We start from the raw sequence: 24249 nt of genomic DNA on the forward strand, positions 1-24249 counted from the left end.
AAACATTAGACTTGGATAAGCAAAAGCACACTTTCCACTCTGACATACTTATCTGTGACACATCCCACATGTTCTAAAATGTCTAGTCAGGGCGTTCCTGATAATCCTTACCGATGGGGAACGAGACAACGGTGGGGTCAGTTGGCGGGCCTCGAGCAGCTGATTTCCTGACCAATCGCGTGAAGGAGGTGTCTTAGGATGCTCATTATTGGTACTGACTCCACCCCCTCCGCCGAACTCCTCCTGTTCTACTTTGATACCAACGCCCGCCATGCTCACGTCTCCGCTGGTGAGGAGGTGCAGCGCTGGAGGGCTGGGCTCAACCATTCTGTTGAAAGACAAACACAACACACAATACTAGGTGTCATTTGGGTGTGGTGAGGGTTGGGCACTTGACATGTTAATAAGCCTATTCTTGAATTTAGAGTTGATATTGTTTCAGCAAAGTGAAGAAATACCACCAAGAATCAGGGATCGACAAATAAATCCTACAGAAAATTTTCAACTGCAAATTTGGTCTACAGATTTGATGCAGCAAGATGATGATGAAAAATCATTCCTGCAATATGATGTTAAAAAAAAAAAGAACTTTTCGACAAGACCATGCAGCCATACTAGAAGTTCTGCTAGCTAAATGCTAACATCTGCATGCCATCGGTAACAATGTTAATTTGATGATGGGCCAAATAAAATCAAGATTCCAGCGCACACCAGGATACCAAAATCTTAGGCTACATTAAAAAAAACAGTGTTGTAGGTGCAAATGACTACTGGCCACATCTTAGTTCAGCATGTTAGCTTGCAAACTGTTTGCTGATAAGCAAATGGAATGCTACCCTACAACTGTTATCTTAAGCATATCTGGAGAAAATCTCATCGTCATCCATCAAATAGTTAAATGGACATTTCACTTTGAATCACTGGCATCAACCTCATGGACAAAAGGAAATCTCAGGATCACCAAGGATTCATCTCTTCGGGACTGTGACTGTCTGTACATAATATACAGTAGCCCAGCCAATAGTCTTTAAGGTATTTTGTTGGGACCAAAGTGTAGAAGTGACAGCACTCAGAGCATCCCTACAGCTGTGTATGCCAACCAGTCCTTATAGCACCGCTCAGGGACATGGCTAACACAAAAGGCTAAAGACTGGCCCCGAATAAAGGCCAAGACATTGACTGGTGGGGGTGGAATAACCTGTAATGTGATGTCTGACATGCTCATTTCAGAACTGAAACTGTACTGCATATGTGTGTGTTTTTGATTAAACGTAATACCTATGTGCAGGAGATGTTGCATTTCATAGATGGTATTGACCAGCGACTAAAGGAACGAGGTGATTGGAAGCATAGTGTTATGGCATGATGGGGGCATGAGGCAATTTAATTGAAGTCCATTGTTTTAGGTGACTTCTGCAGTCAGGGTCAAGGGTTAGGTGATGCTTGTGTTAAAGCCACAGCCATATTGTCCAAGTGTGTGTGTGTCTGCGCGAGTGTGTGACAGTGAATAACTGGAGGTTATAGGGGATTGGAGCCAGACAACGCCTCAGCGAGGGAGAAAAGGGAAGAGAGGACAGGTTGAGTGAGAGAGGTTTGAACCACAGTGAACTTGAACAAATCAACTCAGGCTTGTGTGTATGCGTGTGTTATTTCCCAGCTCTACAACAGGAGGAAAGAAAAACACAGCAGACAGCAGAACAAAACAAACAGAACACACAAGGGCAAAAAGTGCACATATATATATAAAGAGGCAGAAAAAAAGCCATTGTTGGAGCCGGGGAACAAAGGAAGCTGGGACAATGGGGGAGAGGCTGACAAAAGCCGCCGGCCGCAGGAAACAGGCCGGATAACAATGCCAGCGGAATGTGCCGACCAACTCGGGAACACGGCAAAAAATGCGGAGCGCCACCGTTCTGCGGAAAGCATAATAATGATTATAGCCCCCCTCGACTTTACCCAGCTCTCCCAGCCTGCACACTGTGTTTCCGAAACAAAGCCACCTGTCTGTGACAGGGTCCCAGACTCCAAACCTCTGTGATGTATATGCACGTATTAGTGTGCATATGTGTGTGTGTGTTTTTAAGCTGCACAATAAAACACAGGTATGAATGAGACTAAACTAATTCAGCCTGTTCGTGGTCACTGCTGGAAATCTTCTCCACAAAGAAGTAATGAATCAAACACAAAGTACAACACAAAAACTATCCTCCAAACAACAACAACAACAACAAGAGCTATGGCAGAGAACTTTGGACTTAACCACTAGCAAGTCACGTAAGTTAATGCACCCTGTAGTTTGGGGTAACGGCTCAACAAAATCTCCCTATTGTTCTTTTACAATGAAAGCTTTTAAGACTTAAAGGTGGAGACGTTTTTTTATAATCACATTGTTGTTTACATGCAGCAAGGCTGCGTTGGCTAGATTTATTCTGAATCTGCATATCAGAATAATGGCCCAATCACAGTAAAAATGCCTCGTGTAACCACCTCAATCAAGTTTCCAGGGAGGTTTCTAGGGCGGCTGCGACAAAAGAGATCCAAATGGTATTCTGATTAATGATTTGGAGCATGTAAAAGCACATATCCTTTCAGATCATTTTATTTAGTGTCCTTGTATACGGACAGTTTACTTAGAATCTCTAATCAGAATAATTTCAGTCAGGTTGAGCAAACCATGGCGTGTAAACGTTGGCATTGTGCATAGCACGGTTCAATGCACTGCTTCCTACAGCGCTCATGGCAGGTTTCAGTCACCAGCGGTTGATCAGTAAAAGCGCAAACAATGCTAATGCATGCGCATCATCTTTATGCACATACTAGTAGTGCAAAAAAAACATGGAGCCTTTCATCAAAACATTGTTCCACAGCGCTCCTAGTGGTCAAAAAAGGTTCAACGGATAATTTGTCCTCTAAGTTAACTCCTACAAACTCAGCTGCTACTGTGATAACTAACAAATAACTCAGACAATGCAAGAAATAATCATATGTATCTTCTCTACTCATACAATCTCTGATAACAATCTACTAAGTGATTTGGCTAAAGTAATCATGCGTATTAATATAAATACGTTCTTGGATGGACGTGTATATGACAAGACGGCAAATTTAAGTAATATGACATTTAAAACATTCATAAGTATTGATTATTATTTAAAAAAAAAACTGCATTACATCGTCCCCACGCATATGAAGCCTAAAATACTGCTTGTTATTTCACGTCTTATTGGAAGCATTAACAGTGGTCGATACGGCACTGTCACTTGCAACCGGTTTGTCCCAGTGGTCACTCATGGTATTGTAACAAAAAGTGTCCTAAAGCAAAAATTTAAAACACACAGACTAAACAGATTAAAATATTTAATCACAATTAATCGAATTTCCGTAGTTAATGCGCAGTAACGCAAATTAATCACACTTGACAGTCTTATAAAAAAGACAATGGCACAAGTAGCATGTTTGTAAAAGCCTCCCCAAGCAGCCACAGAAATGAGTCTACTTTTGAGATGTCAACACAATGGAAAGGACAAGTGAGGGCAAATGTGGTTGGTACTTACTATACTTTTTGGGCAATTTGCCATGGTGGAAATCACAGGAACAAGAATTCTCTCTTTTTTTTTTTATCAATGAATGTGCTTTGTGATTTATATTACAGTACATTTTTTCACAATAAATCAAATGTTTAGGAGAGACACGCTGACTAAATCTATAACTACTTATACACCGTATGTGTGGTAGCACAATGCATCATAATGTTGCTGCTACATTTCAACAAAAAGCCACCTGTCTGTCCTTCCTGAGTCAATGTGTGTGTATTTATATCTCTGTATTCAAATTGCAGAATCATAAAAAAATCTCATTTACACATCTGATGGTAACTAAAAAGTACCTTAAAACACAGCTGCAAGCAAGAGGAACAACAGACCTCATTAGATGCCCCCTGCTTGACTACTGTTGACTTTCAATGCAGTGTCACAGTGATGTGAGCGGATATATGTTTGTGGTTCATTGTTCCCTAAAGAAAAAAAAAAAATAGTTTTCTAAGTTTAACCTTTAATCTCAAAATGATATTTTTTTTTCCCAAAAGACAGCGATACTTGTTATTTGTCATATTTGCCATAAATTATCAGCAGCTTTACACCTAGAAGAATCTGCATCAGACTTATCTTGTTTGACGGTAATTTACAGGTTTGGTGTGTGGTTTTGCCGAGCGTTGGGAAGGAATTAGGATGGAGACAGATGAAGACGAAGAGGTGGGAAACTGTTTAGCCAACACTGCAGCAGCCGCCCTCGGTGTCGGCGAGGGGTTGATTGTGTGACGGTGGGGGTGGGGGCGTGGGGGGGGTCGCCCCAGCAGCGGCAACATACCGAGCTCAGTCCCACGCTAGTTATTCCTGGGTCTCCCCTCCATGTTCCAAAAGGGTTGGACTGTAGAGCTGCCACAGGTGGCTTTCACACGCCTCTGCACCGACTCACACTGAGTGTGTGTGTGTGTGTGTGTGTGTGTGTTGCCATGTGCGGAGGTATGCACAGAATCTCTGCAACACACTGAGCTGTTGACAGTGAGGAATGTGTGTCAAGGTGCATGTATGTTTTACAAGTGCAAAGGTGTGTGTGTTTTGTTTTTTTTAACAATGCCTTTAGCGTCTTAGAACAATGCAAACCAGTCAAGGCCATCGTTTCCCTCCACATGGCTCTCATCTAGTTAAACACACACTTAACCTATCTGGAGCTGACTGCACCCACGTGAAACCTGACCTTGTGTATGTATGTATGTATTTAGTGTGTGAGTGTGTGTTGCATGATTTCAATAGCACTGCCTTCCTACGAGGTTATCTGATTGAGCCCCTTTTCCGACCACCTACAGGGCTGTTCAGCTTTTATAGGCGCTCACCACATGCTGCTAAGAAATCACAATAAAACCCACCTCAGAGCAGCTGTTGGCTTAAACAAAGTAGAACAAAGTGACCAAAAACTTCCACTCGAGACTGTGTGTAACTATGTAAAAATATACATACATAACTCAACAGATTACTGAAAACGGTGGTGGGGAGTTCAGATGAAACAGGGGAGTCAACCGTGTGAGCTGGGGGGGTTTGCTTTAAATTACCATTTATTTGTGAATCGTTGTAAAAAAAAAAAAAAAAAAGAAAAAGAAAAAGAAAAATGGGCGTGTTATGGATCATTTAGTCATGTTTATACTGCCAGCGGTTCCTCTGCAATTCCTGAACAAAACTGAAAATGCTCTGGAGTCAAAGGTGCTGACAGTTAGCTTTTCATGGCATCATTTTAGCAAATAGTTGATTCAGTTACTGAATGTGCATGTGAACAGCATACACACATCTAACAGAAGAAGGTAAAAAAGAAGACATTTCCATTTGTTAGCAAAATATCCAATAATGCAACTGTAAAAATCTGTTTTAGGTTGCTGTAACAATCACTTATCAGTCACTTAAGTTTAGTTCAGCGTGCAGTTTCTTTAAACCAAATGCAACGATGGAACAGAAACAAACGCTTTTCAACTGATCACTGTTGAATTTTAGAGTGGACGAGCATAGACTGTAGCAAACTGCACAGCAAACCTGCATATATCGGCTTAAACGTGAACTTCATCTGGACTCAAATGTCATTGACAAAGTGAGCACAGGTTCTTTGACCCTTCACACTTACACAGGTGACCGAACAATTTAAAAGAAGTCCACCATTCATCTGCAGTCACGGCTGCACCACTACAGAACTACACTTGTGCTGTTCCCCCGCTGCGGGCTGAATGCTCCTGAGCCTCCAGCAGACAGGGAGGGGTTTGGAGGATGACAGTGGACAGAGGGAACATGCCTCTGCCCTTTGATAATAATCAGCTCTTCTCCTTTGAGCTCTGACAAGACTGAAACGTTACACTTCCCACGACACAAGAATCACTTCACACAAAGCCTACAGTTACCCAACAAGCTGTAACATGTAAAAACCCCTGGGAGGATTGGCAATGCAAATCCTTTCTGTTGTTCTCCCTTTCCATTCTTTTCTTCCTTTGTTCCGTTATTCTTTCTCTCACTGCTCGTGTTTTTTTTTGGGATCTACCCACCTGACAAGAGCAGCTTGTTAGGTTTATATCGTCCTTGTCGCTTTCCAACTAGTGCCTAAGGCAGAATAGCAGAGCGTGCATAATAGACAGAGGGAGAGAGTGCCAGGAGCCGGTCTCAGCGGTTGAGAGCAGAATCTAAAGAGGCTTACTTGGTGATAAACAAATAAAGACATTCTCACCATCAACCCTCAGACTGACAGCTGTAATGGCAGAAGGCTCCCTGCAGGAACATATCAAAGGCAGAAAACCACAACACAGCCCAGTACGCTCGCTAGACCATAACTTATCAAATAAATAAATAATAATAATAAAAAACCTGTAACTCACACTCTAATCTTTGTAAATTTCCACAGCCGGTTCTATCGCAATTCATCCCTGAACAAGAAGCCTTTTCAGAACATTTTCCCACACATATTCAATCGTCGGAGACTGTTCGTGACAGAGCTCTCGCAGTAAGTTTCCAACCTGCTGTGCAGTCGTGTTAGGGCAAGTGTGAACCAATGTATAAACAAATGTTTGGGGAAATGTTTCACAGTTAGCTGTATTTGCTTAGGGATGATAAAACAATCCAGTGTTCCGTGCCAGCTAGAGTCAGTCCGCCTGAGGGACCTGTCTCAGGCTTATCGCAAAAAGAGCTTCCAGGAAACTGAAACATCACTCAAGTAAACCACATCTCATCAAATAAAAAATCCACCTGTGACTCATCTGATTTCTCTTAACATTTGTCTCTTCTTGCTTTGGTTGAAAATCAGGGAGAGGTGTCACAGAAAAGTAAAGTTTTAAATAAGAGTTTCAAAAGGATTCCAGATACTGCAAAGCTCATTTCATGTAAAAAACAAACAAACAAAAAACAACTACCCGTCTCATCCCTCCATCTACATTCTAGTTCTGTGTACTGACCTGGTACGGCCGGGTGGATGTGAGGAGATCCAACAGTGCTCCCTGACTGCAAGAGACCTGCTGACACAAGTCATAGTAACTGCTCTCCGGCGACAGCAACGCCTGTTTTTTCTACTCTTTTGCCACCTCGACCTATCCATCCCTACCCCCATCTCTCCTCTAAAGAGAGGAAGTACAAAGAGCCTCTTCAAATCCCACTGTATAGCCGCTTCATTTCCATAATTTGGCACAGTGCTGCAGGTAACCCTCGCTGCAGAGTATCAACGTCCATGATACCAATCAAACATCAACATCACACCAACAGGTGTGATTGCCATGTGATAAGAGCATTCATTAGCCTCAGACACTTTCCAACAAAGTCTGCTTTATCCTCTAATACAATTTCCTGGATGGGTGACTGAGGGAACGTGAGTGTCAGACCAGTATAAAAGCAAGTGAAAAAGGCAGCACATAGACATTAAAGTGACACTGACTCCATTGTCGTTGCCATTTAAGACCATTTATAACTGAGGAGTGAACGACTTGCCAGTTTTAAGCTGAGATCACAACACCCCTTATTGTTAATAAGCAGTGCTCTACAATGCTGGGCGTAATACCTTTTTGTCATTAAAATCTTTCTTGTCATTTTGGGTTGAGAACAAGTTGCGGTCACTTTTATCCACAAACTCTAAGTTGTGCATGTTCAGGATCTACCCGTTTGGAAGGGTCAGATTGCGGCTTGCAGCTTTCTCAAAAACCACTCATCTAAATGAGAAGCAGAACTGTTGCTGCACCGTTCCTCAGACAGAGCAGTACCTGCTCAAACTGTGCCTGTCTGGAACGGACTGAGTGCAGCATTATTTGACAAAATACAGCAATGTGCCGTCATGCCCCCTGATGACAAAGTCCTGTTGAGGAGAAAGAGGTACCGTTAAGACAGACAATGCAAAGCTCAACAAGGGGCTTATTTGGTTCTTCAGCTACACTGTACACCCTCAAAGCGATCCACTGAATAGTTACTGAGAAAAGTGAAGAGCAAACACAGATAACAATCATATAGTGAGATTATTTGCTTTATTACTGAGCTGGCTCCATGTGCTATCTTGAGTTTAATGACTGAGTTCATTAAAAATGATGCAACTTGAGAAATTTCACTGTAAACAAAAATGGAGAAACCAGTGTGGGTTTCCAAATTCCCAGAGTTACACGACTCGTAGTTGCTGCTTTTTAACACAATTCTTATAAGGATGTGAGTCTAGTAACACACCATTTGGATTTCATTATGGGGCGGGTTTTAACTGATGCAGAGAAAAAAAGTAGGACAGTCCTCCAACCAGTCAGAGGCATTTTGTTGTAAACAAATTCAGCTCCACAGAGCTCAGTCGATATGCATGTCTATGCCGCTGTTACTGTTGCTGTTAACCCCAACCCCAACCCTGTCCATCACTACATAAAGCAAGTTCCAATGGATTGACTGGCCCAACAGATCTTTGCCAGATCATAATCAGTTCCCAACAGAATGACTCCAGACCAGCTTTTCGTCACAACAATAGTTAAGGGCAGGGGGAAGTCGGCTAGTGATTTCATGCATGTGAACACATCCACCAAATGAATGTGCATTTGTTATCTGTGGCAACTTTGACTCATAAATTGTCACAAACCATATTGACTGAGATCACAAGCCGCAGAATTAGGTGGTGTAATGAGCGGCGTGTATTACAGATCTAATCTGATCATGGCCAGTCAAGCAGAACATCTCGGAAATTCAGGTGTGATGAATTATACACAGACAGGCAGCACCAGTCAGACATGTGCCGAGTGACGGATTATTCAAAGAATGGAACTCTTCCTGAACACGGAGAGTTTAGTCCTACACTGTGCATGAGAATAAACATTTGATATAATACAAACATCAGTCTGCTTTGTGATGTGCTTCCACATGAGCATGCAGGCTGGGGAAAGACCCTTCCCTCTTGTTTTGCTTGCAGCACCACCTGCCTTTCACCGGATAAAGAAGAACAGATTCTGTGGTCCATGCTGCAACTTCTTTTTGCCAGTCATGGTAAAGACTACTACGTAGGTATGTGCCGGCAGTAACACTGATACCAAGTTAAGCTAATGTAACACTATGAGGTGGCATACTATCTCAAGGTCAAAAGAAAAAAATCAGGTGTTAGAATTAACATTACCACAAGCCCACGACTGTTTGAGGGACCTTGCAAAGGACTGATGTCAATTAGGCCCAACAAGACCAAAACCAGCTCACAATGAGCTCATGAACATCAAACACGCACAGATTCTACAAGGTTTGCACACCTTTCTGTACAGTATTTGTTTTCTTCTCCCAGTCACCTTTTTTTTTTCCCACTACCTGCCTCTAAAGAACTTCAAAAGCGGCTTTTCAATGAAATTTCAAGGCCCCACAGAAACGCTCACACGGAACTCTTCTAAGATCACACCAACCGATGAGGTCTCAAATAACTGGAGAGTGTATATTTTGGATCCTGGATTTTTAAAATTTTTATTTTTTGTGATATCAGAGTGGTCGGCACACCGACACAGAGCAACAGACACACACAGCTGTTGAACAAAGCTTCCTTGGGCTGCTGACTGGGCCTCATTAGAGATTGAGCTCTGAGGACCAGAGACACAAAAGCCTCACTCTCTTCTTCATTCCTTCCCCTCTCTTCCTCTGTTCTCCTGGCCTTTTGATGTCAAGGGTACTGAACCATAGTGCATAGTCCAAAGTATAAGCTCATCAAGAATACACATGCAGTTTTATCTTCTTTGTGTGTGCTTTACAAAAAATCTGCAATGAATGTGTGTGTGTGTGCGTGTGTGTGCGTGTGTGTGCGTGCTGAAAAGCGAACATAGAAAGCTACAAGCCCTGATAAGGTGCTGTTGTTCTGTGGTTGCCGGTCAGTTCATCACACAAAGAGCAGTGTTGGAAACCCCGGCACAGCGATTGAGTGATAGAGGCATCACAAAGACTACATTTTACTCCTCTTTTCCTCATGGAGTTCAGGGGCTGCCCCTCGGCGGCCCGCCCCCATGCACGCACGCATGCAACAACGCACGCTCAGCATCAACACCTCTCTACCTCACACACCGAGTCCACCACAACTTTAACACCAGTGGAGATGACTGGTAAAGGCAGGTGGGAAAGAAAGGCAACAAGGAATAAAGAAACTCACACATTTGCGTTAACAGTGGCAAATTGTTTTCATTATAAAATGCCTTTTCTGAAAGAAAAAAAAAAAGAAGAAAAAAAGATGTTCAGTGGTTGCAAATTCAAAGTTGGTGAGATGAGTTATAGGTGTAAAGGTCAGGGGTAATTTCGAAACCAAGTTATGCATTGAATAATAGAACAACTATAGAAAATAAGAAGAAATAAAAGAAGAAGAAAATAATTCTGTTTGGGTACGTCTTGGGTAAGTTAAAAACAAAATGTTCCTTTATCATCCTTACATCTGTGTTCATCTGCCAATGCCGAGTATTGTCCCAGTGGCTACAGGCTTAGCCCGATATTCCAGATGTCCTTCTACTCGGCAACACGTTCTAACTCCACCAGTAAAGGTCCACAGTATGGGAGATTCAAACGTAGCTTACGTCATTCATGTTAGTGTCATGTTTGATAATGATTCTGTTTCTAACTAAATTTAAAAAACGTTGAATCACAGAAACAGAGGAACATTTGACATTGTAGGACAGCAGATGGAGTCGATATGGTTCACGTGTAACTTCAGAGTAGCAAAACACCCCAAGACTTCAACACTCCCACCTCCATGTTTCAATAAGACATACTGTAGTGTCACGCTCTATGATACAATATATTGCTTTGAGCATCAATACTATCGATCTGATTTATTCTGATCAGTTAAGAAACCCAAAATACAACATTTCCATCTGTCACTGTGCACTGGTTTGTTAACTAAATTAAACAGAGTTCAGTCACTTTTGCTACCCTGTTACATACCACCTAAACTACATTTGAACTGAGACTGGTTTTGGGATTCTGATGGGTTCACCCTCCCATCGTCTTGCTGCATGTGTAGCTGACATAAGGTATGCTCTTCCTTTATCACTGCAGCCCTGCAATAAGTCATTAGAGGAGAGCAAAAAGAAATGCCTTAATTATTAGGTGGTGATGAATATAAGTTCAACCTTTTAATAATGAATAATACATATTTTACTCTTACATGCACATTAGCTGCATTTAACAATAAAATGTGTTGATAAGAGTATTGGGATCCTGTCTTGGTAATACTTCATCACACATAGTACCTATATTATTAACCACACATTTAGCATTGCAGTATTGATGCCGCTGTCACATATTTATGGGTAATTTTTTCTCTGATTGCTCTTAATCTCACATTCTCTTATGGCTGGATTGATCAGCACCCACAGAACCCAACAAAGTAATCTACTATTTTTTTATATATATATATATATATATTATCTGTATCTGCTACAGACTTAACTAGAACTTACGGTGAACACACTGCATATGACTCACCCAGACCACAAAGATATATGCTTATTTTCTTAAATAAAACCACAGAGCCTTTATTCAGTCGTCAGGAGATCAGGGCCGACTATTTAATTCAAAAACAGTTCCTTGTGGGCTGCAGCACTTTTTTATTAATACATGAATGAGTCAGACTTTGTTTTAAGCTCTGCGTGTTTTCTCCAAATACTTCATTTTTGGCATTTTGTTAAACAGCGCAACCGTGACTGTTTATGTTCAATGATTACTGATCACCGACATCCATTACGGTCATTAAAGGAATCTTTTTGAATTGGCATCCTGAACAGAGGGTGCGGTTGCTGCTAGTGGGTCTGAGTCACAGAGTCCAGTCACCCCGAAAAGACTTAACTTTCTTTTCTGTTTTCTGTTATGTGTTCTACAGAGTGACAGCGCAGAGGGGTTTGGTTTTTGTCTTGCTCATCGTTGTGCGGTGTGGTTGAGTTACTATAGAATTAATAAGAAAGAGCTTTGTGTGTCTCTTTAAGACACAACCTAAGCCTCACTAGTGAACATTCAACTCAGAGCGCCAAGGCTGTACATGCTGCAGTCAACTACTCCGAAATAAGATGTATGCTTACAGCTTTGTTACAGCTCCCATACTGTGTATTCAATAAAAATGAGGCAATGTAACATGACATAACATGTATTTACAAAGTATTCACATGATGAAGAGCCGCTGTCAGATTGAGCGGCACGTCCAAAGAATTGATTTGCTGCTCTTCTGATTGCCATAATCTTTACTTTTTACAAGTCTGTCTAATAGAAGCACAGAGGGGAAAAAAACAACAACAAAAGATTCTAAATTGATGTCAAAAAGATCGGAGGACTATGTTCAGTAAAGTCAACCGGTATGCAAGTCTAAGTGAGTGCACAGTTTGAGTTCCCGTCCTCTCCAGACAGCAGCTGCTGGACAAAATCTAGTAGTAGTAGCATGTGTCATGATGTTTTTTGACAATAAAGAATAACTTTCAGAAAAATTGTTTTTATGTCAAACAAAAAAAAAAAAAAAGTAGTATAATAATGTAATACTACCTGTCCTGCTTACCATGAAGACCACACTGGCACAGCACTAGCTGGTTTGGCCAAGACAGAACATTAGTGTAAACTATCAGAACAGCTGCGGTGCAGTTTTTTTTCTTTCTTTTCAGCACTTAAACATATTTGAAAATCGTGGAAAACAGCTCTTCTGTGCACCCCCTCATTATTGTGTATTTGATGCACTAGAAAGTTAAAATTTTTTTCATTGTTGACCCAAGTCGTGCTGAACTTTGCGGACGGAGAAAATCTGTTGAACACCGAGCGTGCAAAAATATTGAATAAATAAATAAAAATTCCAGAAGTGTGCAATAACTCTGATATTAGACACGAACGATTTGCTTGACAAAATATCAGCATGCAGATGTGGCTACAATGTACTCGCCTGGCGTTGCAAGACATGGTTCTTATCAGTATATGAGACTGGTAAAGAGCCATTTGGATTTCATTGTGGGGTGTGATTCTACCAATACAGTGAAAGAAAATGCTCTGAATGCAACTGGATTGACAAATAAACAAGCAGAGTATTGGAAACAAATTCAATCCACTGTAAGCAATACAGACCAATAAAGAATGTGCAATATGAGTATGGCAATATTGTCAAAGTCACTTGGTCATTTGTTCCACTAACTGGTTTGCCAGCGGCGAGAAGGCGTCTTATCTGTCACAGGACAGAAGCCAGAGTGACCATGTGACATGGGGCCTGTTCAGACCTTGCATTGAGCTCTGATCTGGGCGATCCGATCATGTAAAAGACCACAGTTGAGATCACATTTGGAGGTGGTCTGGGTCGCACGTGTTCTTTTGGTTGTGCGAACGCAATGGGTCCTGAGTCACGTTAAAGACCTCCTACTCAACAGGGGTGCTACTGCGCCAGCTGTGTTTTGCCTCATTCATTCAGAGAAAAAACACACGGCCGCAATTATATGTTCAGATGTTGTCTGGGTTTATTTGCATACAGAACGTGAAACTGAGACCGGATCTGGAGACGCATGTTAATGCCAGGTCTGAACACAAGTACCTAAAGCTGGTCACTTGAGATCGGATGGACCAGATCAGATCTTAAGGCAAGGTCTGAACAGGACCAGAGTCTTCCTCCATGTCTGTCAAACCCAAGACCAAGCGTAGGGATAGACGACATGACAGGTCCCATGAAGTGAAGCCAAAATGTCTTGATTGGCCCCAGTGGCTGGTTGCATTGTAGGTTATGAAGTAGGTTGCATGTTTGACTGTTCATTTTTATTAATTATTTGACGTTTGTTGTTGATCGACAGTTTCTCTGAATAACGTAATCACAGGGGCACTCGTATTACATGTGTAATATAGCATATTCTGTCTTTAAATCCTGCCCAATACACTTCATATCCCATATCCCATATCCCATCTCTCTCTCTCTCTCTCTCTCTCTCTCTCTCTTTCAAAAGCTTTCTAAATAAGATGTATAAATAGGCTGATGACACAACTGTGCCCTTCTCAAAGACACAGAGGAGAGAAAAAAGAGAGGACTCTGGCTTTAGTCACAGCCCCTTTATTCTCCTGCTTTTCAGAAGCACAGGTTAAAAAGCAGCCATTTTTCTTTTCATGCCTCCCTCTCATCCCTCTTTCTCTCTCTCCTTCTTCTCTCTCTCTCTCTCTCTCTCTCTCTCCCCCTTGCGTTCTTCGAAACAGGTCGTCCATTGTGGCGGCTAGCGAAAGGCTACTGTGGCATTTATCAGAGAGGAGGAGGAGGAGGAGGAGGGACCGGGGGAGAAGACAAAACACACTCCCAATAAAGAGATAGAACAAGAGAAAGGGAAGAAAGGATGTGCATGAAGGCCACTTTTTTTTTTTCTCTTCCTTCACAAAGCCCCCCCACCCCCACTCCCTTTCCACCCCCTGCTCCTTCAGGCTAGCTCACACAAAGGAGGCCCGACTCTCACAATGTGCTCTCTCCTTTAGGCCGGCACACTTTATATCCTCACTCCATTTACTGCTGCTTCTTGAGAGCGCCCACATGTGCACGGCGTATGCGTGTGTGTTGTCAAGAGTTTCTAATGGTCATGGTGGTGGTGGTGGGGGTCTATATTTGCTGAGGGTCTTATAGACCAAGGGGCCAGGGCTCTGTAACTATGGAAACGCCTTTGAGCAGCAGGAGCACAACAGGTGATTCAGCTGAAGGCCTGCTTGTCTTAGCATTGAGTAACTGCAGGGGGTCCTTCGCAGTGCGTATGTGTGTGCGCGTGTGCATGAATGTGTATTTCACAAGTATAGCAGCTTATGCTACTAACAACTTAGTGCCATAGGTCTTAACCAGCTCCAATAAGCTGGAGATCATGTCTGAAGTTGCTAGCCGACTGCCGTAATGACACGCCGCCTGGATTCACACACAGGGCCGGCCCACAGACCTGACTACACAGTAGATACATCTGGATGGAAATAGGAAAACGCAGGAGGATCAGTGGTGGAAAATAAACCCACGTATGCTCCACTGACTCTTACAGAGAGATGCATTCAAATACACCTATGGCAATTCACAAAGCAGAGGGTGAGAAAAGGCAGAAAAACACAGTAAGGAGTCATTACAAAGTATGTAAAACAGCTATAATTGTTATAATATCTACACATAAGTGATGTTATTTGTATGCATCATATTGCATGAAAATGTGAAAACTGTTCTCTCACCTTCACCATACGCTCCTGTATCTGCTCAGCACCACACGGCAGAGAGTGACAGTTAGCTGCCAGCAGGTGACACATGCGCTAGCTAGATATTTAACAAGCTGTCCAAATTTACCCAACATACCCACACACATTATTTATTTTTTGTGGCGGAGAGTTGCTCCGGAGTCTTTCCGTTGCAAACCGATTATGCTCTGGCAAAGATCTGCCAGCTCAGTCAAATAATCTAGATAAAGACAGGAGAGTAACAGCGACATAGCCATACATGTAGTTGTAAATATTCTGCTTTTCCTTTCCTTTTTATCAACAGTTCAGTACTGATGCTTGTTGATGGAAGGTGGAACGCTTTCATAAATCAATCTCATGATGTGACACATACTTCTGTGGCTCCGGTGCTGTGCAAAAACTTTTCAAAACCCATCAATGAGCCCACTGAACTGGGTGACATGCTATTTTATCACAGCACACATACCCACTGTAGTTCATTGTGACACACACCTGTGACCACAAGACCTAACAAGACCACCGAATGCAAATTCATCTGTTTGTGTAACGTTTACAGCGCCTCACAGTTTAAAGAAATTAAGAAGAGTTAACAAAGCCTTTGTTAAAAACTGGAAGTACACATACCTGTGTTTTATTTACATACCCGTTTATTTCCATTTTAGCACCGTAACCTGTCAAATACTATTTGGTACATTGTAACAACCTTCATTTCTAAATAAAGGTGCTTGAATGCTGATCTAAATATAGTTTTACAACTCGAAGACAGAGTTCAGCATTCTCCACAGGCCGCAGGGGTCTTTGTTTTTGAAGGTGACAGCATGATAAAGCGCTTAAATGTCACATACAGAAATTTATCTGGGTGGTTTCTCCTTCAATTGTGTTACACTTCAGCCGACGAAAAAGAATAAAAAAAATAAATTGAAAAAAAATCCTTATCTGACTGCAGAGGAACAGCAGCGAGAGCAGCAAACAGAGCATGTATGATAACAAAGGTTTAGTGAAAAATGTCGCGGGATAGTGTACACGCACGGCTTTTATGGCTGCAACAAAATATAACGTTTTTTTAAATTCAGTCAGATACACAACATATTTTATGCATTTTTTGTTCATTTCCTCTGTGACTCTATCGGTTTGATCGCTTACTATTCAAATGAAGGTACTGACAACCATACGGGATGCTTATTTTGCTTTTTCACTAGGTTATCACGTTCAGCCGAGACAGCTGGGAAATAAAATTCGAAAACGCTTCTTTTACATCTTCAGAGATCAGAATCAGAAATACTTTATTAATTGGAAACTGGGCAAACATGCTTTACTTTACTAAAATAATACGTGCTGACCTTAAAGAGGTATCACAGCCCAAGACGTTACTGGGGACCATTATTTCTATTCACTGGAGCCTAAAGGGATATCAAACATCTAAACCTACCAGTGATAACTCACAGTGAAAAGAGCATTCAAAGGAGTAGAGGAAAGCCGGCCTTCACTGTATGTCCTACATGCACACCACAAACGTCACACAAGCAACAAACTTGTACACAAAACATGCACATAATGGCCCACTGTTGCTTTAGATTTCCCAGATTTTGAAAGGAAATGCAAATGGCCCGCTGTGGAACAAACAAACGGTCTCAGGTTCATTTGCAAATGACACGATGGCCGCATATGCAAACACACACACACACACAACAAACAGGTATACAGTTTTGTGTTTTATAAAAAAAAATGTAAAATTTAAGTTTGACATGACAACAGGGCAGTGTTGTGTGAGTCCAATGGAAAGTCATGTAAATGAACCAGGAAACTGCTGTTTTTATTTGTGCATGCGGACCCGGATCGCATCAATAGCGGGTTTGTGAATTCTGTCGATCTGTGCAGAAATAAACAAATGGGTTGGGAAAAGGATGGCAACAAGCCGATTATACCTTCAGCTGTGGTGAACAAAAAAAACATTTGTTCACGCGTGTGTCCTCTGATGGCAATGCAAATCTGTTGGTTAACACTAAGAAAGTAGTAAAGGGTATTGAAACAAAGTACCTTTTTGTCTTTGAGGTGTAATATGTCAAACCCCCTGTAAGCTCAGTGTATCAACTCCATTTACTGATCTATTAATCATCTCTCATCATCTTAACTTAACTTTTACCGTGATGAGAGCAAATCAGTACAAAATCCACTCATTAGATGTCTTCTTTCAGTATCTTAAAATTAAGAAGCACAAACCTGCTCATTCATGTCCTGCATGTCAAACAATACAGGGCCGTTATGTGACGAGCATTATGGGAACACGCAGACAAAAGAAACCAGTATTTAAGGTCCTTAAAACTCACTGCATACTTCCCAACAAAAGATTTCTCCTTGCCACTACATCTAGCCAAACACACCTAGGTCCTGTAGGAGCTTGTATTTTGACATTGCGTGCTGAATGAACACACGTGCATTCAGCGCAGGCGGGCACACACATAGGAAAAGTTGAGAAAAGTTTTTTTTTCAGGGGATTAGAAAGTGTTCAAAAGTAGCATGAGAAAAGCAGGGCAGCGTTCAAGAATGCTTCCGTTCTTTCTTATTCAAAACTGATTTACAGCTGTTGATAAATAGCCTGCCGCGGCTGAAAGCGCAGGCTTTACTGCTGCATTATTAGCTCATTATTATGAGCTTATGACAGCATTCACGGACGAGTGAGCGCACATTCAAAGCACAGCTGGCAGAATGTAAATGGACGGTATGCGCAGGACACAATGCACTTGTGTCTATTTATTTAAATACCCTGTTTAATCTTAAGCCTTTCTGCAACAGAGACCTAAACAAGTGTGTACTACATTACTGCTTTCACACACACAACAACTCATCAGATGCTTTCAAAGTACAATTAAAAGCTTCAGAAACAAACACATGAAAAGCAGATACCAGATACCTAACCTTGCCTGCACCGAGTTTTGTTAAAACGTAAAAGTTTGTGTTGTCAAGAATCTTACCTTGAAGGTGTGGGTAGACGCTTACAGGGTTGTGTGTGTGTGTACGGATGCTGTTGTCTCTGAGCGTCTCTGAAAGTGGCCCATCAACTGTGTAAGACCTGCACTTTATCACCCGCCCAGCATGAGCCACTGCGTGTGTGTTTCCTCCGAGGTCTGCACAGATATTTTTTTCTTCTTTTACCAAGGCAACAGGTGGAAAATGTCTTTAAAAAGTCCTGTGAGGGATGATGATAGATGTTAAGATGAAGCAACGGCAATCAACGAACCTTTCCACCTTTGCGTTTCCTTCACAAAGACATGAATTCAAACTGCTTCTAATTACTGCTCTTTTTCACCAATAAAAAAAAAAAAAAAAACAGTGACTCCGAGGTGTGTCTCGACACTTGCAATAAGTTCTCAACTCAGTGGTTCTTTCAAAAGCCCTTCTCTGTCAGTGTACTCTGAATGTACTAGAATTGCTCTTTATGGCACTGACGTATAGAATCATTAAACATTACAAGTTCATGTGCATGAGGAGAGCAGACTGTTAGATAATGCAAAAGGGGACATTGTGAGGGAGAGAAGCAGGCTGCGATATCACGCTTTTATCAGGGGTTTAGTGAAGAATTAACCTGAATAATCTCGCTTCATCCACTTTTTACGGTGCAGAACAAAAGAGAAGTACCTCCACCATTGGTGAGGGTGTCCGGATGAAAGCCCGAAGAGTCGCGTGAATTTAACGGGATAAATGTTAAATAAAATCATTGGATCAAACTGAACACAAGCCCTAAACAGTAAACACACATTCATTTAAAATTAAGCTGCAACCACCGATTCTTTTCTGGACTTCCTCAATGTTTAGCCAGTAAACTGTCAGAGTAAAAGCATCCAATGAACACATGCAATGCCAAGCTGCCATGACATAGTTTAATTACATTAAATCTGCACTATAATGAAACTACACTAAAGTCCATAAAAAGTACACAGACAAGCGGACACAAAATTTTGCTAACCTACATTTTGACGAGTCTTCTCATTCTTTAAGCTCAGAAGAAGAACCACTGACAGGTTATCACTGGTTATTTCCAGTCAACTGACAGGAAAGGGAATACTTTGAATAGGAGCCATCGATGCGCCAAGCCGATATTAGTTTATTTCATACATGGTCGTATGGGTGTAACGTTGGCCAGCAAGAATATGAAGTACAAAAATGACAGGCTAATGTCATAACTGCATACTTTGGCCACCAGAGGGCACGAAAAGTAGGTTTTTAGACCGTAAAATGTCGAAATTTTTAACCCGATATTCATTTTTAAGCTTCCAGTCTTCAATATTGAACTATAAAAGTTATATATGATTCATATGCAGTTATATTGTCCTGCATTTGATTTGTTGGTCATAAACTCAAGTATTATCTTAAGTAGTAGTAAGTAGTATCTGGTTAAGACCAGATAAGTAATACACTTGAAGAAGCATTAAGGCCTATAGAGGATTATTATCAACTATTGCGCTTTTTTTCTCTCAATATTTTAGAATAATAATGACTGTTATTATTACTTATGTTCATCGTTTTTCTTTTTTTTTTTTCTTTCACAGTATGGTTATGTAACCGTAACTAAATTAGTCTGTATCATTGAATCAACTTGGATGTCTTCAAATATCAGACTTTTTAGATTAATTTGAACAACCAATATTTATACTGCAGTAACACAATACGATCATTTTATCACATTACAATCCACATTCGCTTTTTAGCATCTGTTAAATCAGCAGTGTAAACAGTAAAATGACCAAGATCAATGATGAAATACAATATTTACAGGCATGGCTCTGAGGCTCCATGGTGAAAACACAACCATCAGAGATGTCAGATGACAGGCTGACAGCCAAAACCAGTCGACTGTCGGCCTGTTTATCACTCAGTCAACCAGCTGTGTGTGTCTTTCACAGTACTTGTGATTCTTCCCGAGGAGACAATGCAGCGAGAAGGTTTTCTTTGAAGAGATCACAAGGCTTCCCTGAACCAAGCATTGTTCTACGTGATTGGCTTGGCCTCACACTGCGTTACAGGCTGAGGAATACACTCACACGCACAAACACACGTGCAGACACACTATTATTCTCCATTGTGGCGTTTCTCTCTGGACCCCTGGTTCAATAGGATTCAGAGAACAATGTCCAGAGCATATAGGAGGTCAGGAGGAGAGCGAGGGGAAAAAACCTTTGTCTGCTCTGCTGCCCTTATAGAGATGTCCGATGTATAGGAAATGGTACACACACATACTCCCGTCCACGCACACATGAGCAGGCTACTTAGACTACAATGCAACAAATACAAAACTCTACTGATCTGCTACAACTAAGAAATGACAACATCTGATTGTATTAAAAAAAGAAGAAGAAGAAGAAGTCTATTTTGTAGTTACTTTCTATATTGAAATGTCATGGAGTGCATTATGGGGATTATAGAAGGGCTGCTTAGGATTTGTATTGGATCAGTTCCAGTTTTTACTTGTCAAGCACTACACTCACATTGTTGAGGCTGATATTCATATCAATACTTGTATGCAGTTATTTTAAAACATGTAACACAAATAGACTGTCAAGATTCCTAAATTTGTTTGATGACGCGACTAAGATCCATTCAAATTGCGACATTTTACCGTGTACTTCAGTGTACGTCAGCGCCCTCTAATGGACGTGTGATGCGACGCGGACACGGTTTCTTATCGCTCTTATCGGTCACACACCGATAATATCAAAATGTGAAAAGAGCCGATATCTGCGGATAATGTTATATTGTAGGAAAATATAAGAAATTCACCTACATACGTGTTAAATAGTAGATATGTCATCGCTGCCTACTGCCTGGAAAATAGACGCAACTTGAAAAATGAGATGGGATCCTTTTCCATCCAGATGTTTAGAGGAAGGTTAGAAGGTCTTTGAGGATTACAGAAATACGTTCAGAAGCAGCAGTAAAGCAGATCAAAATTTACAGGTTCTGGGTCTTTCGGTGTTTGTTGAATGTTATTATTAACCTCGAGGAAGACTTCTTAGATTGTTAGTTCAGTGACAATGTAGTGATAGAGGCAAAAATTCTGGAAAGCCAACTCAAATTAGATAAATAACGACTCATTGATTCTGGTCACTGAAACACCCTCTACAGCACAATCCAAGCTAGAGTGCAGGGTGATGACAACGTGCCACTGTCTGGTACTTCAGAATATTGCGTTTACAGTTATCTAAGACCAAGTAACAAACTCTCACATGAGAGCCCTAGACCAGATTGTGTGGGGTTTTTTTAATAATGGCTTGAATAACTAAAACTGTTGATTTTCCATGGATAGCCTTATCAGTTGGTTTACTAATCAATGCACGTGTACACATGTGCTCCATTAGTGTTCCATAACAGAAAATAAAACACTCCATGGTACCTGTTAGTTTAGTTTGGAGTTCAACAGAACTTCTTTGTGATTTAAAACTGTTGTAATTAGCCGGAAGTATGCCAGTACATGATTGTAAGGAACACCTGCCAGTCAGAAATGAGAATCTCCAGCAGACTGACGGGGGACAGAGAACAAGTGAACACACGGGTCACCTTTCCCCCGACATGAACCCATTCACCTGGGAAGACAAAGCTCCAGAAGAGAGGGCGGGAATGATGAGTGTGTGTGTGTGGTGGGGGCAGAGGTGAAGGGTGAAATGCCAAACCACTCCTTGAGATTACCTTCTGTGTGTGTCTGACCAAGGTTGGTGGTGTTGACAGACTATATACATCTGCACTACTCTGTCCTGTGTTGTACGCCGTGGAGAGACCGCACGGCATGATGGGATGTGTGTTTGGGTGCAAGTTCCAGGATGTGGAGATGCAGCATTACTGTCCTTGGAAGCATCCCAAAAGAGAAAAGAAAAGAAAAGAAAAGAAAAGAAAAGAAAAGAAAAGAAGTGGTGGCAGCAGCAGGAGGTGTGAAGATGGGACTGAAGAGCGAAAGAGGAAAGAAAGGAGACTGACAGAAAGAAAGGTCAGGGACTCCCCACTGATGGACAGCTTTGTATGCAGCCAGCCACTGTAAAGACGAGTGTGCACGCTCCCTCCGCACACGCATTCACACATAAATACAAACACACACTCCTTCCACACAACTCCACAACTTCAGAGCTCAGTTTGACCCCCGCTGTGGCAGAATGCCCACAAGCGTTCACATATTTTGCACCCTGCGCTGACATGGAGACATCACCTACAAACTGGTCCCAGATCTGTGAACTCTTTCGCTCCGTACTTCTTTCTGACCATGGAGACTGAGGAACCTTCTCAAAGAAGCTATAGTTGGAAATCCAGACACTACTGACCTCTTTCTTTGTACGCTGTATGCAGTCCTGTACCGCGACCCTTTTGGCCTCATCTCTGACAAAATGTTCTTCTATTTTTAAAACAAACATGACCACAAGGACCACTTCCATCACCTCTAATCATTCACAGCTAAACTTTAGAGAATCAGCTGAGGGAGGAGGGGGAAAAAAGGGTGTTGAATCACTTGCTAAAATGTTGACACCTGTACCTATTCTCGGTGAACCTGCTGATATCCCCTCATTTGCATCTATCAAAAGCACTGACATCATCCTCACCATTTTCCCCACCGGTAGATAATTGCGTCGCAGAGCAGAACAGCGGAGCGCACAGCTCCCGACTCTGCCACATCCAGAGGGGGGAAATGAAGATGTCACAAGAGAGCGGAAAAGTAGCTGGAAGTGCAGGTGGAGGACACAACTTGGTGTTAAGTCAGAATTAATGGAAGGTTTAGAGAAGCTGGAGGTCCACACTGAAATTTGCCCCATCGCATTCATCACACCTGACATTCAAGACAGCTTTGGAAGTTTTCATTCAAGGAAATGTTGCGCGACTCCCTCAGAGTTAGTACAGAGCACATTAACACCTCAACGACAAAGCTTAGCATTTACATTAAGAGTGATTTCCAAGCCTCCACTCACCGGTCCCGGTGCGGCTGCGCTTTCCACGAGAGAGAGAGAAGAAGAAAAAAAAAAACTTCCGTCCTCCTCCTCTTCCTCTCCCGCTTTAATTGCTCACCGCATGCAAAGCACAGTGGTTTGAGGCAGAGAGGCTGCTCGGTACGTGCGCGGACTTCTGCTCCAGTCTTTCAGAGTGAGCCGGTTGCTCTTGTCGGTGGTTGAAGTTGAGATGACGGCGCGGCGGGAAGGAATACTGCTGCGGCGGTGCGCAAGTGTTTTTGGAGACAGAGAGCGCACTCGGTCAGTCACTCCCGGTGACTTTTTATCTACTGGTCTGGGTTTCCAACACTCACCGTCCGCAGCGCCCTGGAGCTCACCTCCCACTTAAAGGGAGAGGGACTGATTTCCAGGTGGTGGCGGTGGGGACAGGGAGAGACAGAGAGAGACAGAGAAAGAGAAAGAGTATAAAGAAAAGCAAAGAGCGCATCAAGGGAGGGACGGAGTCAATAATTTGTTGCTACCTCACTCGTCATATTTACATAGGTATTGATCAGACTATCGATGACTATTGATAGGCTTGTCCTCATCTGTTGACAGCCCCTCTTCCACTCAGATCCATGTCCAGTCCAATATCTGTTTACAGTAGGGGTTTGTACTGATCAGTCTGCTACCAACACAAGCAAGGTCACACACAGGTTTATAAGAGGTACAACTGATCATTATTATTCATAAGCAGTTTTTCAAACTTTAAAACATCCCAGAATAGTGAATACACAAACATTATCATGTGCCCCAGCTGCTAGAATCTGTACTGTAGATACTTTTGAATGAAGAGACGCATTCTGACTTTTTTCATTCCTCACATTGTACTTTAGGAAGCCTTCCCTTTTCAGATTTATCTTGTAAAAATAACGTTCCATGTAAAAGTGCTTTTTAAAACATGTAGTTCTTAACATGAAGATTGTCATAGATATTTGTGCTTGTCAGCTCTGGCTGTTGAGGTGCACAGCGGATGTGCAGTGTCTAATTCATTGCATCAAGGCTCCTTAACTATCAAATGTAAGGAGGTTTTTTTTTTTCAAAGTGAAATAAAATTGATATACCTGTACCCTATATTTAAGTATCAAATACATATAATA

General features: G+C 41.8%; 1 protein-coding gene across 5 annotated transcripts in view; it reads right to left on the minus strand.

Annotated features, from left to right (window-relative positions):
• sox13 (SRY-box transcription factor 13) overlaps positions 1 to 23407 on the minus strand; it is a 41170-nt gene extending 17763 nt beyond the window's left edge. For all 5 annotated transcript variants that reach the window (XM_084543205.1, XM_084543203.1, XM_084543204.1 and 2 more), the window contains exons 1-2: positions 23132 to 23407; positions 112 to 328 (exon numbers count right to left, since the gene is read on the minus strand). In XM_084543205.1, the coding sequence (XP_084399331.1) occupies positions 112 to 327 (216 nt within the window). In that variant the 5' untranslated portion in view covers position 328; positions 23132 to 23407. The remainder of the gene's footprint in view (positions 1 to 111; positions 329 to 23131) is intronic.
• Between the last annotated feature and the right edge of the window lie 842 nt (positions 23408 to 24249).

This window comes from Chelon labrosus (assembly GCF_963514085.1).
Source record: "Chelon labrosus genome assembly, chromosome: 4".
Classification (NCBI taxonomy): Eukaryota; Metazoa; Chordata; class Actinopteri; order Mugiliformes; family Mugilidae; genus Chelon; species Chelon labrosus.